The 16016-nt window shown below is 42.4% G+C and overlaps 1 protein-coding gene across 3 annotated transcripts in view; it reads right to left on the bottom strand.

The window, feature by feature from the left end:
• Tiam1 (T cell lymphoma invasion and metastasis 1) overlaps positions 1-16016 on the bottom strand; it is a 425562-nt gene that overhangs the window by 80410 nt on the left and 329136 nt on the right. For all 3 annotated transcript variants that reach the window (XM_017798903.2, XM_029564903.1, XM_008835990.3), the window contains 3 exons: positions 10880-11026; positions 8408-8482; positions 5860-6030 (listed from right to left, as the gene is read on the bottom strand). In XM_017798903.2, coding sequence (XP_017654392.1) covers positions 5860-6030; positions 8408-8482; positions 10880-11026 — 393 coding nt within the window. The remainder of the gene's footprint in view (positions 1-5859; positions 6031-8407; positions 8483-10879; positions 11027-16016) is intronic.

Below are 16016 nucleotides of genomic sequence, written 5' to 3'. Positions count from 1 at the left end.
TTTTTGAGACAGGGTCTCCCTGTAGCCCCAGCTGTCCTGGAACTTACTATGTAGACCAGGCTGGCCTTGAACTCACAAAGATCCACCGGCCTCTGCCTCCCAAGTACATGAATTTGAAATTTCTCGAAATTTTTAAATGAAAATTTAAATTTTACACAAAGTAAATAAAGTCTCTCAATGCCTTAGTCATGAAAATTGTTTCATCATCAATGGAATTAATTTTAACTGGTTCAGTATTCTTCTTACCCTATACTGTCAATATAGGTATAAATAGAGACCAAGCTTATTAGATATTATTCTAAACAATATGCCCTCAGTCACACCTAACACAGTCAAAAGTGTGCCAGGCATGGACAATACAAATACAGATACTGGTATAATCATTGCAATCCTCCAGAGAGCCCAGAGGAGTGGGTTAGCTATTTAAATAAACACATTTATGTATGACAAATATCCTGCATTACCACAAAAGCACATTTCCAAACAGTGGAAATCGGTTCCCTCTGAACAACCAGCAAATTAATCAGGTTTTTTAATCACTGGTTCTTGGGAAACCCTGGTGTGTCTTCTATTTCCCAAGGAATGTGAAGTCTGAAGGACACTGTGTTGAACACATTACTGAGCACCTGGCTTTCCTTTCTCTGTGTGAGAGACAGGATGCCCAGGACAGCCCACGACTATTGATATCAGATAATGAGGGGGACATGTGAGTCCAGGGAAACTTACAAAAGGGAAGTCTTAAGGGGTGCTTGTCAGAAACAAACAAAAAGAAAATAAAAAGGTGACAGGATAAAAAGTTTTCCTCTCTGTGTGTTTGGGGGGGGGTTGGAGGAGGGAAGTGTTGCAAATGCTTCTCACCTACCCAGGTCCTCACAAAATATTTCATTACAACTAAAACTTTTGTTTTGCCATCTGTTCCCTACTGAGATGGAAGCCAAAGAGAACGGGATTTCATGAGGTCTTAGTAACAGAAACACAGCAGTTTGGAAATCTTCCTGTCTTCATTAATAAACACTTTGTGGATAATCCTAATTAGACTGCCACTTACAAGACCACCTTCTGGAAATGAGACCCTAGTGCTAACCTCACCAGGGGATTCTGGTAAGAGACCTCGTGTGGGAGTGTGCCAGTCTGCTGTCGGACACAGGGGAGCTTTGTGTGGTCGGGGTCCAAAATGGGGATCCACATCACCTCCAAACAGTGCAATGCTTACATTTTTAATTGCATGAAGAAGGAGAACAGTGGAACAGTTGGGATGTGGCGCAGTACAGAGGACATGGTTCTGGCTGCACATATTTTTGAACTTCTTTAAATTATGCAATGTCTTGATAACTTTAAACAGTACAAGGGAATACATTTAACAATGGTAAAAACAACAATACACTAGGAGTGACGGCACATCCTATAATCCCTGAAAGTTTTAGGCCAGCCTGGGCTCAAGGAACCCAAATATTTGTATAGATTTAACTCAAAACCGAACAGACCTTTTTGGTCAGTAAATAGTTATTCTAAAAATGGGACACAAAGCCGGGCATGGTAGCACCTGCCTTTAATCCCAGCACTCGGGAGGCACAGGCAGGCGGATCTCTGTGAGTTCAAGGCCAGCCTGGTCTACATAGTGAGTTCCAGGACAGCTGGGACTACAGGGAGACCCTGTCTCAAAAAGACCAAAAAAAAAAAAAAAAAAATTTATAAAAAAAAAATGGAACACAGAGGGTTAGCATGCCACTGGATTCTCCATTCTGGTCAAAGTTTCTGAATTATGAACTCTTATAGCCTGGCTAGTCTAAGATAAAGGGCAATCCCAATGTGCTAATTAAATCAGATCATCAGGCTCTCATAAATAATGCCATGCTCCTCATTATCAAAGCGGGTTCAACAGTCAGCCATGTTCACAATACATGTTCATGCAGAAAGGAGTCCAAACATTAGAGAATATTTTAGGAGTGATTTTAAGTATGTGACATATTTTGGCTTTCTAAAACATTCAAGAGAAATTTTCCTAGCAAGAGGAATTCAGTTAGAAGAAGCACTCAGGAGGCGAGGCAGGCGGATCGCTGTGAGTTCAAGGCCAGCCTGCTTTACTTGAGTTCCAGGACAGCTGGGGCTACAAGGAGACCCTGTCTCAAAAAGACGTGTGTGTGTAGCTGGATGGAAGGAGGGAGGGAGGGGGAGGGAGGGAGTCCTTGTAGCTCTCTGGAACTTACTATGTAAACCAGACCAGCCTCAACCTCAGACATCCACCTGCCTCTGCCTCCCAAGTGCTGGAATTAAAGCTGTGTGCCACCACACCTGGCCTGGTTTGCGTAATTTTTAAAATATCCCAGCACCCACATAGCAGCTAACAGCTGTCCGTGGCTCCAGTCCCAGGGGATCCAACAGCCTCTTCTGACCTCTACGGGCAGTGCACGACATGGGTGCACTTACCTACATGCAGGCAATACACGCATGCACATATGTATATATATTTATTTTTATTTTATGTGTATGCGTGTATTGCCTGCATGTGTGTAAGTGCACTCATGTCATGAAATACCCGCGGAGGTCAGAGAGGACATTGGATTCTCCTGACTGGAGTTACAGATGGTTGTTAGCCACTATGTGGGTACTAGGAAGCAAACCCTAGTCCTCTGCAAGAGCAGCCAGTGCTCTTAAGTACCGGGCCATCTCTCCAGCCTCCATTGTAGATTTTTAAATAGTTTAAACCACTATAATTCATAAGAATTGGACTAAGGAGATAGTTCAGCTAGGACAGTGCTTGCCTTGCAAGGTTGAGGACCTGAGCTCCAAAACATGTAAAAATGGTGGGCATGGTGGCATGTGACTGTAAATCCCAGCGCTTGGGAGGGGAAGCAGGGGAGAGCTTGGGAGGGGAGGCAGGAGGATTCCTGAGGGTCACTGGCCAGCCTATCTAGCCTACTTGTTGTACTCCAGCCCAATGACAGACACCCATCACAAAAGAGGTGAACTTTGTTTCTGTGGATGATATCCATAGTTGTTCTCTGCCCCCAACACATACACACATATACATATATACACACATAGTGAAAACATGTAATAAGGTTGACACATGGTCACACAATAATAATGAGCGAATATAAAAGAACGAATCATTATTGCAATTTTTTAATAATTGCAATAATCTGAATATTTTAAACCTATACACGTGGTTATCAGCTATAACTAGTAACAATTACTTTAGTAACATCAATAACATGAAACATATCTTGAAATATTTACTATACCAGAACTTGACTGGTGATCAGATGGCAGATGGCAAACTGAGGTGAAATGATGTGGGTCAGAGAGAATAGGAAAGAAAATGAGCTGAATGCAAGAGACAGGAGAAAGAGATTGATTATTAGGCATCAGGAAAGGCATCCATCACCAACGCTGAGCACAACAGTAAAGAAAAGACACACACTCTTCCATCTTTGTTTTCCATCCCTCCTCCCCAAACAAAAGAACCCCCTCAGCGTTACATTAGGTCATTAATAACACATGGCACTGTTTCCTCCATTATCTCTTCCACCCCTTAGAATAAAATTGCTCCACTAATTACAATAAAGTCTTGGGAGACACCTGGCTCTGAGCACACTATATAATTCATGCTACATAGATGCTCCTCCGGAGACCATCAGTGTCTTAAAGTAACCACAGTAGTTTGCCATTTCCACTCATGAGATGTATGCTTGTCCCATACCACGTTATTCTTATTTTTGTCTGCAGGGAAAGAAGTGACAATCAGAGAGCTCTCAACAGGATGACCTTTTATTGCAACAGAGAGGGCACCTTAAGGGTGTACTCCGAAACCCAGCAAGTGACAGAAATCAACATTCACAGGGGCATGGGTCTACAGCATCATTTAAAGATGGTCTCTAAGTGGCAGAGACACTATTACCTTTCATTCCATTAGTTTCTATAAAAGCCAAAAACTTAAATTGTACCTAAAACTGGGCCAAGCACATCAATTTCTCACCCAAACACAAGTGACCACATAACTGTGGCTTAATTTTTTTATTTTGGTAGATACTCTAAGACCATGCAATTCCCTGGAAACACCTTCCAGAATCTCGCTTACGCAAAAAAGCCAGAGCTCCAACTTCAACAGCTCCAATTGCAGATCTGAGAACTCCCACAGCTCCGCAAAATACTAACAGTGGTTCTCTAAAGAATTGTGCTATCTATAAATAAAAGAATGCAGAAATCCTCAACAGACTGATTTTTGGTAAGTAATTAAAATGAAAAAGTATGAACAGAGATGCCATTATGTTCAAAAGTGAGAACTCATGTACATGAACGAAGCAGAGTGAGGTGGTATCATTTATTTTTAACATCTATGTGGGGGCTGATGTTAGCTTTGTCCTGAAACAAGTGTTCGATCTCCACTTCTCCACATGAGACTAGTTAAAAATCTTATTTGAGCTGGATTATTCTACTTCCCACCACTTATATGAAAAGCCATATATTTTTTAAAGACTCTAATGAGGTTTTTTATTTATTATTTTTATTTATTTTATTTATTTTCTTTTTAAGACAGGGTCTCCCTGCTTTATTTATTTATTTATTGTTCTTTTTGAGACAGCGTTTCCCTGTAGCTGTGGCCTGCCTGGACCTCAACAATATATTGTAGGTTCTTCCAAGACTTATGGTCCCTCCTAAAGACAGGTTGAGGTCTAAGAGTCCCTTAGACTGTGCACCTGTCACAATGGGACACACCCAAGTTGGGAGGAACCAGACTTAGGGTCAGTCTTTCTTTCCTCTGCTCATTTTCTCATTTTCCTCCCCCTTTTGGCTATGAATCAACTCAGGAAAGTATCCAAAGCTTTCTGAGCCTCGTTTTCTCTATCTGTAAGACAGAGATGCAACAGTTTCTTCTCAGATTTGATGTGACCACTGACTAAGACCATTGATGTTACAACTCATGTAAAAATAAAAACAGGCATGCAAGAAAAGTTCCCGTCTTCCTTCTTTTTCTGTCATCACTCAAGGTCCATCATCTGTCTGCTCTTTTTTTTCCCCTAAATATTTTTTATTTATTATTTTTATTTTATGTGTATGAGTGTATTGCCTGCATGTATGTGAGTGCACCCACATCGTGCAATGTCGCGGAGGTCAGAAGAGGGCTTCTGATTCCCCTGGAACTGGAGTTAAGGATGGTTCATAGCCACCATATGGGTGCTGGGAATTGAACCTGGATCCTCTGCAAGAGCAATCAGTGTTCTTAACCACTGAGCCATCTCTCCAGCCCCTCATCTGTCTGCTCTTAAAGAGGAAAAGTCTCATGTTCCCCTTGAAAAAGATCAAGATATTTCCTCATCATAAGGTGAAAGTAGAATTAATTCAATCACCGTTTTAGTGAAAAATACAGGCTGGTTCTGTGTTCACAGAGGAATTTCCCATTGTGGACATCAAACTTATATTCACTTTCAATTTTCCCTAATTTAAAGATGCAGAGGTATTGCAACTACTGATCGAACAGAAGGCTGTAAAAGCATCCCCCATAAGACACCAATAAATATATGTATGTGTGCAGAAAGACTAAAACAGAAGTGTAAGCACCAAGATGCTCACGGTGGTTAGTTTTGCATTGTAAAGTCCTATATAACATGGGAACAACGTTTGGTCTTACTCTTGGATTTTCTAAGCAGATACTATATTCACTACAAATCTATCGCATTTGCACACAGAGACGAAATACTTAGAAGATTACGACACCACTCACATCACTGTGGACACCACTGCAAAGGAATACAGGGCTCCGAAACACAGGTGTAGCACCTTCTCCATCAGACTGAGTATCCATGGGTACCTCTGAAGATTCCTCCACCCCATTCCGCACTTCTCAAAAACACATACCTTGCAAATGAGCTCCAAGGTGTCCCGCGCAGTGTCCCCAGGTCGGACAACCGTCAGAGCTGGCTGATTATTGGGCAGACAGAACCAGGATGGACTGAAATACTCATGGACCCAGATGTCGCAGTCAGGATTGTGCTGGTGGACGCTAGGCAAGACCACTTCCTTCTCCCTCTGTGGTAAGAAGTATGGTTAGTAGCATAGCACAGTACACCCCTAACAACTTCAAACCCCAGATATTCGATTATCTGGGCTGAGGAAAATAGCCTACGGCAGGAATGAGGGTGGTGGAAGGGAGCCCTGGGAGAGGGGAGGTGCTGAGAAAGAATCTTTGTCGGGCACAGGCAGCCTTCTGACTTTGACATGGACTTCTTACCTAGCCCATGACCCACAGGTGAGCAGGGCATGAGTAAGTGGGCACCACAATTTGGAAGAAAGCAAGAAATAGTTTATTCATTTGGCTCAGTTTGGTTGCTACCTCTTCCACAAACACATTTTAAGTTTTGAGCAGAGAATTCCATCAGCAAGAGTATCTGCCATGTAAAATTGATACTACACAGCAGCAATGAGGCCCCATGGGAAACTGTGTTCATAAAGATAATGTTCTAGCATCACAAATAGACGGGCACCATCATTTTGTGCTCTTCTTGGACCACTAGGACAACTCTGGGGGAGGAAGAGCTCCATCTCCCAGACAAAGATGAGTCTCAAAGCAAGCCTCCTTAGGCCGCTGTTATCACTATGCCCTCTCAGTCACTCTAAGGATGGAGGAGTAGTTCATTTGCTAATGGGGGAAAAGTACCTATACAAACTCAGGGACGAACCTCAGCAAGCAAAGCAGCTAAAGCAGAAAACACCCCACGAATGGACGAAATGTTAGGAACCCAGTCAAATAAGCAAGGCTGGAGCTGTGTTAGATTACTGCAATGTAAACGTAATACTTGACACTCAACAATATAAACCTAATACCTGATGCTCAGGTACTATGCCTTCATGAAGGCTGTATAACCAGTTGGTGAATTTGGATCTACAGATTACCAAGAACAAGGCTAACACTAGCAACTTACAAGAACAAACAAATTTCTCAATAAAGGCTGGAAAGCGGTAAAAGAACAAGTTCCATACACAGAAAGAATAGGGTTCAAGAATGGGGAAATGTATTGTTCAGTAAAGGCCAGTAGGATAACCCCAGTGTTGAAGACAGTTTGAGCCCTGCCTTTGAACACTGTTACTTTCGCAGATAAGTTGGGCTCCAGGGAAAGAACTGACAAAAAGCAATCAACTTGCCTTCATCCCATTAACTATAATTGGAATCTTCTGACACTGTTGCCACATTAAATAAGTGCCCCTTAGCATCAGATCAACCCTCGCTTTGCATCTAAACTGCTCTCCGAGAATGAGGCTAAATGTTAGGAATGGGTCAAAAAAGCAAAACAAAACATCAAAAAGTACAAGGGAATCAAAATGTTTGCCATTCCTGCATTCTGTGTGGAGAGGACTGTACATCGTTAAAAATGTATGATGGATGCAAGATGAATGGGTCAACTTCAGATATGACAAAGTAGCACTAAAGACTGTGCTTGGAGTGCTTATAGGTATGGCAATTTAATCTCATCATAGACAACTGCTCAAAGGGCATGCCAAGGGGAGTATTTCCTAGGCTAGCCACCTCCATCCCCAGGATGGTAAGTGCAGGAAGTTTAAAAAGAAAGGATCTTCCTGGCCACTCTTCTCTCCTTTCCTCCAATGCCAAGAACTCCCCACTGCACTGTTTTCTAAAGACCAGATCCTTCTAGAACACTGGGCTCAGCCACTGCTGACTAATATTATTTGGTTGCATAGCAACCAGTAGCTGAATTCTGCCATATTGATCCTGAGGATGTGAGTCGTGTTATCAACAGTAGAACCCCAAAGAAAAGAGGCATTAGGGTCCTGAAAAGGAGGGATGTCCTTTTATTTAGAGAGGCTACAAAAATGGCCAGGAGGAGAAAAAAAAATTATCTTATGGGTTTCAATCAGAGCAGTTTGAAAGTCCCTATTAACACTAAACTCAAGGCCGAAACATGTCTGTGAATCTCAAAGTGAGGATTTTACTTGGGAGGCAAATGCATTTTTCAGAAAAGAACATACTAGAGAACAGGTCTTTGAAATTAATGCGAGGAAAATAGCATGTGTGGGCAGAGCGAGGGCAATAAGAACTCACCTCTTGGGAATATAAGTTGTACTTCAAAAGGAATTAGCAATGACATAAAACATTCAGCTCACTCAGAACTCAAATTTCTCTTATATTCTAGTTGGAAAACGTACCCATCAACTGGTAAGTATGGAAAAGGTCATGTCAGCCGAGGAACGCTCTTATTAGCACCAGGCTTTAAACAGAAAATGATTTTCCATCTCGCATTGTTGACCTGTTACATAACTTCTTTAAAAACCTGATAATTTCAGTTTTTCATATTGAGCATACTTAATTTTAGTATCCCTCCAAACCAAAGCATTGTGCATATGCTAATGGATTCGTGCTTCCAGAAAAGGAACACATATTTATTTTTACCTTGCCATCTGGAACAATGTCATCAAATATTCCCTCTAAAGACTTCTTCACAGCATCAGTTCCCTCTCCAAACACCTGCATATACAAAAGTATTGTCTTAAAAAAAGAAATTTGGGCAACAGGCAAATGAAGCATGGGAAGGGGGCTGGAAAATGGACACGGCGATGAGGAACTATCATGTAGCTTTCAGGCACTCGTGATTGGATCTCAAAGCACATAACAATTCACAGTAGCAAACCATAAAATTCAAGTCCCAATAAATTGATGACTTCTCACACCTCTTAACAGTTCAGAAACAAAGAAATTGTTCGTTTTCAGATCTGAATAATGCATCTATGTTGAAAGAAAAGTGGAAAAGTAATAAACTAGATTCATTTACAGTGAGAATTTAACCTCAGAGACCTCAACAGGTATTTATAAATAGTCATCAAACTGCCTTTTAAAACTATATCTGTGAGTAGAATTGGAGGAGATATTTATAGCTTTTGTATTTTGCATAACAGGGCAGCAAAGTTACAGAAAATCATCTGTTCTTTGAAATTCAATAAATCCTGCTAACTTAAAGATACAATGGCTATCTTAATCCTTAACACACAGACACAAAGAATTTTATATACTGGCTATAAAAGGAACATATGCCACCAGGATGCTGTAGATACAAAGAAAAAGATTTCATCCAACGGAAGGAGTATACAGAAAGACACCATTTTTAAAGTATTGAATTAATGAGAAAACTTCTATCCCAATGCTTATGGGGCTCAGCAAGATTAAAAAAAAAAACTTTAAGAAATACAAGAGTGATTTGTAATACACTACATTATTCTTTCATTTAAAATCAAATGTGAATATGTTCTCTTGGACTCGCTTAAATTCCGACGTACACTCCAGGAGAATAGGTGATAAAATAACGTGCTGCCAAAAAGACGGAAGCACATGAACTCAGTTTTGAGAGAACACACATCCAAATGGCAAAGTCCCGACCTATATTTATGGGGGTGTCCTGAGTCATCAGTAATGACAGAGGATGCATACAGAATGATACCACCCTCTCCAGAAGGAGGGGGAGAAATGCTGATGTTAACGACATCCTCCTGCAGGCTGAACGGAGAACCTTCAAGTCTTTTAAGTGAAGGAATCACTGGATATTCCCCAGTTCCTTCAGATTTACAGAAGAGTAAAACCCGTAATACAAACTCTATACCCTCCCCTAGTTTAGAGGATGAATGCAGTTTGTCAGTCCCACACTTTCATCATGTGTTTATCTAGTCTGCTGTAGGTTTCATCAAGATAAAAAAATGCCATGTTTCAAAGGTGAGTGTGTTGGTCAGCTAGGTGACCCTGGACAGCAGCTTTCAAGACTAATGTCTTTTAAAACTTCATTTCCTATGGAAGCTAATGGCTGGAATTCCCAGAGCAAACAGGGAGGGAATCCTACAGTCAAGTCAGTTGATGGCTTCCAACTTTGCTTAGGTCACACTGGCCATCTGCATGACCTCTTGACTGTCCAGCCAGGTTAACCCATGAACTGGACACTCTGCTTGTTGCAAAAAGACTGTAAACATTCATGCTGTTTAGCCTCTGAAATCTAAACAAGCAGTTCAGGGGCTAAACATTTCTTAAAGACAAAGGAGATGGATGACAACAATGGAGAATAATTGTTCCAGAATAACTCCAGCAAGTGGCCTTAGTTAGTAAGAAAGAACAGGGCCACAGTGCATGGTTCCTCAGGGCCCTACCCAGCACCAGTCTATGACCTGGTACTCAGGAGAGCCTCTGCCAGCTCTGGACCTGAGCAGGGTAGCCATGTTGCTTGCTCTCACATTCCTACTCCTCATTCCCACAGGTAGAGGAACTGTCCATCTACAGCTACTGTCCAAAAGTCGAGTACAGAGAAACAATCAGATTTCCCTGGAGGCTGGCTTTGATTCAGCACCAAAGGCAGCTTAAGACACTCTGTGCCTAATGCCTACTTGGCTTGCTCCTGGAGCCTTCTCTCTTCTGAGGACTCAGGATGAATTGTGTACTGTTAGCAGGTATGTAATTAGCCAGAATTTGGGAAAGGTGCAGGTGGGAGATGGAGGGTGGTGGTAGACAAATAGCAGACTTCAACGTTTTGGGTGTTATCTATGAAATGTGCTGGAGAGATGGCTCAGTGGTTAAGAGTACTGGCTGCTCTTTCAGAGGACCAGGGTTCGATTCCCAGCACCCACATGACGGCTACCAACCATCCATAATTCCAGTTCCAGGAGAATCTGATGCCGTCTTCGGACCTCTGTGGGCACTGCATGCAAGTAGTGAACTTGCAAACATATACATAAAAAAAAAGTTTTTAAAGTGTCTAGCACAATTACCTTCATGTGGAGTTTATTCTAAGTAAGTGAAAAGAACACACGGACACACAGACATACGTTCCCAAATTGGGTGGCACGTTAGCAATCCCAATAGGTCCTTTGTGTCTACTCTAGAACCTACCTGGTTGATGCTTGGGCGTCCCTGCTTCTTTTTGGAGGTAGTGTCCAGACCCCAGAGAGAAGAAAACCGGCTCCTTCGCTTGCTCGCGGACCTAGACATGGCCTGAGTACGTCTTCTCACTCCAGTTTCACCAGTACGGGCTGCCACCTGAGAGTGGTAAGACAGGCAGCAGCACGAGAGATCGGTCAGGACTGACAGCTGTCCCAGGGGTGTCCACTCAGTCCCACCCTTCAGAAAACCCTCCCCTGTGATGCCAGCTACTAACCCCAACTCCCAAAGCATTCATCCGTGACTCCCACATACTGAGACTTTAGAGACCCTTCAGAGATTCAAAATGAACCAGAAACTCCTGTAGGAAGCCATCAATAAAATACATGAGTAAAATGTGTATGTCACACTTCCAAGCATTGAATGTCCTTCCAGTTGTGAACAAAAGTTTCCCCCGCAAAACACACATCTTCATACTGAACCTTCTTCAAGTCAATCAACTGATTAGAACAACGATTGAGGAGTTTAGAATGCTGCAGGTCCATAACCTAATAATAATTTATCTTAGGCTATTTTTTAGCTGCCTAAATAGCCATACCTTGCCCCCCTCTATGTCTGGCCTAACATCCTGTAACTAATAGATAAAAACATTTTGAGACGAATTAATTTAAAAAAAGAAAAACTAACTTCCATCAAAAACTATCTGAGGCCTGTAACTGGGATTTGTATTTTGTTGTAACCACTTACTTAATGTTTCCAGCAACATGTTTGAAAAGTTCCTTGATTTATGAGTTTCTTTGTTCCATTACTATAAATACTTCATGAAATTGCTACCACATTGGAATATGGAATTTGAGGTAACCTGAATCTGTATTCCTGGGCCATAGTCACTCATATTTGGCTCCACAATAAACTATCTCTTATCCCCTTTGAGATGAGAGCTACACTTTTGCATCGACACGGTTATGGGCTAGACCTACACATGAAGCTCACTCAGTCACTTTCTTGAGATTCTCTCTAAATGCTACAGAGCTATTCCTGCGTTTTAACTAAAAATGGCACTGGGGGTCAGTAAAAATAGTGGAAAACAGCAGATTTTGGTTCCTAGGATTCCACATTCAATCTAAAATTGCCAATCTCCTTTATCTAGTATGAGCTCTTCATAGATTATATATGAAACCATGCTCTTCATTAGGCAAGTAATTTGTTCCCCAATATCCATAGTCCCCACTAGAAAACCCCTAATGTAACTGGGCACTTGGCCAGGAAGTCAAGGCTGGCTTCTTTTCCTTGCAGCAAGGTACAAGCTCATGACTAGGTTCTAGTTAACAGACAGCTTCTAGGAACTGTCTTCAAAGGAGGGGGCTCTCTGGTCCCTCTGCCCAGCTCATCCCCAGTGATGGGAAGGACTGCATCCCTGTTTAAGGCTTTTGCCAGGGAGGTCTTTTTCAAGACGGAAGAACAAGGAAAGGGACGTGTGCTCCAGAAGGAGGTGGAGCTGCCTTACCAAACCTCCACAGCTTACAGATTCTATGTTTAGGTGAAGAGGAAATAACACATGTATGTTTTTAAGCTATACACTTTTGAGGTAATCTGCAAGGTACCAGCCCACCAGAGAAACATTTCAGGAGACTACCCCATGTGTGGCTCTCTGAGGACTCCAGAAAGTCTTCCCTGACAGAGCATTCAGGCGTGAACTCTATCCTACAGGTTGTGGGCAAAGTCCCTGGATCTTCTGCCAGGAGGTCTCTCAATAGACCACCCACGGGATCTCCTTTCAAAACCAGGGAGTGGTGGAGGCCTGGCGAGTCAAACCTGAAATGAAACTCCCCACCCTCTTTGTTGCTGGAGATGAATATCTTGGAACCTACTTGTCATAGATTCCCATGGCAGGCAACTCCCAGTGTCACACATGCCAAATGGCAGCAGCCTCAGGGATGAAAAGGTGTTGAGTAACACAGGGGCCTCCCAAACCTCAGCATGTGGGCCACAAGGTATTTCCCCCTGGGTCTTCAGTACTGACAGCAGAAACTCAGCGGAAACCCAGTGGATGGGCAAGAACTGCCCCCTTCCCCACCCCCCCCACAATAAGAACAGGAGCCAAAACAGCTTCTGTGCCAGGGTATTAGGGAGATGGTTTGGGACTCCCATGAGGAAGCTGAGAGATCTCAAATTTTCTCAGCTCAGTACTTAAGAAACATAGATCAGGGCCTAGAGATGTGGGAGCCAAGACTCCCATGGGAATTTTTATGAGAAGGATCTTAATCTATAATTATTTTTGAGGTATTTGGGGGAAACAAAACAGACAAAACAAAAGGCATCATAAAATATGTGAAATGTTTAGGGCTCTGTTTCTTCTTCTGTCTAAGTTGATGGGAAACAAAGCATTAAATCAGAACATGTAGATGCACATATGTTCAGACAGCTATAGAAACACTAAGGAAATGGTGTTAAAATTCTAATGAAACAAACTCACCTGTTTGATCTCAGTCTATTTACAAACAGGGAAACCCTTCCCGAAGAAGACTGCGCGTGCGCGCGTGTGTGTGTGTGTGTGTGTGTGTGTGTGTGTGTGTGCATGTACAAATATTTTCTTCATTATTCAATAAACAATATTGTATAATTATTTACATAACAATATTGTATAATTATTTGCATTGCATTAAACAGCAGAAGCAATCTAGATGTGACTTAAATTGCGTGGGAAGATAAGCGTACGTTACATGAAGATTGCACAGGTTATATGGAAAGGCACTTGACATCCCCAGATCTTGGTATCCAAGGGGGTCTTGAGGACACTTAGGGCTGACTGCTACAGTGACTTAGCCCTGCCTTCAGAGGACCCATCTCTGTCTGCACATACTGTGTTGAGTTAATTGCTTACTTTCTCCCTGCCATCTCTCCTGCATGAATGTGAGCCTGAGGAGGACAAGGTCTCTGTGTTCTTTGTGGTTCTAACTGTCAGTTAGGCTCTAGTGATTGACATATGCCCAGCGCTCACATAAAGTGATCAATCAAATAACTAAAACATTAAAAATCAAATAATGTGGTGGTAACAATTTAAAAAGTAGCTTTCCAGTTTACAACTTCAGCGGGAAAGAGAAATCTATGTAGCCACAAACACTGTCAGTGTCCAGCTGTTTCAAGATGCTTAAAAAACTCTAGCAGTTATTCTCAAATGCTGAGGCCTTATAGGCTACAACTCCCCAAGACAATAGTCACCAGAGTGATATAGAGAAAAAAAACTGCTGGACAAGAGCTCAAGGGTTTCTCAATGACCGCCAGACAATGCACCCTCTATGGTCAGCACCTGACTACCCATCATTCAGATCATCTGTGCAAACAAGAACAAGGATAACCTTTCTTCAAAGAGTGCAGCGGGAGCCCTTCAGTTAATGAAGGCAAATCACTCAGCATGACTGGGCGCTCTCCTAGTGAATGGGGCTCCCATTGTGGCTCAAACGCCTCCCCGGCTCTGGCACCCCTGCACTCGCCCTTCTACTCACCCCCACTTAAAAGGAGAGAGGGGGGCAGTTTCCTGGACAAAGGCTAAATTGAAGAATGTTTCCACTTCAGTTGGAAGGAAGGGACCCTTAGGGTCAAATGACAAGGAAAGAAGGGGGTTGGGGGTGGGGTGTCCAATAAATCAGACCAAAATTCTCAGGAGGTTCTGCAGGGGATGATGCAGAAACTAGAACCAGACACCGACTAGAGTCGCCTCACTTGTTCTGCCTGAAATGAAAGCCCTCCTCAAAGGTTGCCAAGAATGCAGACACTGAGATGAAGCAGCTACAGAGAAAAGGACCAAGGGACACAGTCGGACCTGGGAATTAAATACTATTCTTCAAAGTAACTGACAAAAAACCCAAGAGTTACCAACTCTGCCTCATCATCAGAGGGCAGATTTAAATCACCCACTACCAAAAGAAATGTCAGGAGAGGGGAGATTAGAGGGTCTGAGGATAAAGGACAGACACGCAGCAGACTGGTTCCTCCCTGCTTGTTGCAGAGACACAAGTCCCAGCTGCCTGGGGGAAACAAAGCACACAACTTTTAGGTAGAAGGTAAAATTCTATTTCCTCGAGTTCTACGAAGTCACACTAAAGAGGGAATGATGGAGGTAGATACTCGAGAGTTACAAATGGTGCCTCACTGATATGAGCTTGCTTCTCAGCAAAAAATGTCCCCTTGATTAGGACATTCTGACAGGAGCTAAATGAGTTTTGTAGTTTTTTTCCACTTTTCTCCCACAGAACAAACAAAGATTTGGCTAAGTTAAAAAGTGGTATAGAGGCTGGAGAGATGGCTCAGTAGTTAGGAGCACTGGCAGCTCTTGTAGTAGAGGCTGGGGTTCAGTTCCCAGTATCCACATGGAAACTAACAACTGTTCCTAACACCAGCCCCAGGGGATCTGATGCCCTCTTCTGGTCTCTTCTGGCAGTGCATGAAGAGATGCACTTACATACATGCAGGCAAAACAGTCACACACAAGTAAAAATAAATAAATCCCCATCCCCTGCCAAAAAAAAAAAAAAAAAAAACTGGGTCCAAGCCTCAAAATAACAGGCCTAGCTTATACCTGGCTGCAGGACTTACTCACCACAGCACTTTCCCCAACTATTAAAAATATATAAAATAGCTACATAGAGCACGTCAGGCAGGCCAAAAGAAAAGCTGTAATTAGCAGAACAAATTAGGATGCCAGTTTTAATAACTCCAGAAATTGGTTTAAGACTTTTTAAAAATGTAAATCTCCCCCTAATTATCTGAATGATGACGCTAATCTATTTATAAAGAACACAAACGCCTCTGACTGAATTACAGCTCCGGATTCAAGGAAGCTGACATACAAAGACAAGAGCATCTCTGCTAAGACTTTCCAGAGCAGCTTGGGGACCCCAAGAAGTAGCATCGAACTCCAAGGCAAATGTGCTCAGGTGTGGTACAGTTTGAAGGGGTGTGGACTTGAATACACTAAAAACATGTTACTTACACATTGGTTTTTGGACAGAAATGGGCCAAAAATATGTAAAGCTGGTCATATTTTAGCAACTCTTTGCCTTTCTCCAACACATCAGATAATTATGGTCACCAAACTAAAGGAAATCTCCACAGAGATCTGTGTTTACTTGGTGATGGGGGAGGGGGG

The sequence above is a fragment of the Nannospalax galili genome, unplaced genomic scaffold, assembly GCF_000622305.1.
Source record: "Nannospalax galili isolate Female #2095 unplaced genomic scaffold, S.galili_v1.0 scaffold136, whole genome shotgun sequence".
Classification (NCBI taxonomy): domain Eukaryota; kingdom Metazoa; phylum Chordata; class Mammalia; order Rodentia; family Spalacidae; genus Nannospalax; species Nannospalax galili.
Note: the sequence above shows the minus strand (reverse complement) of the source record. Positions and strands in the feature narration are given on the sequence as shown.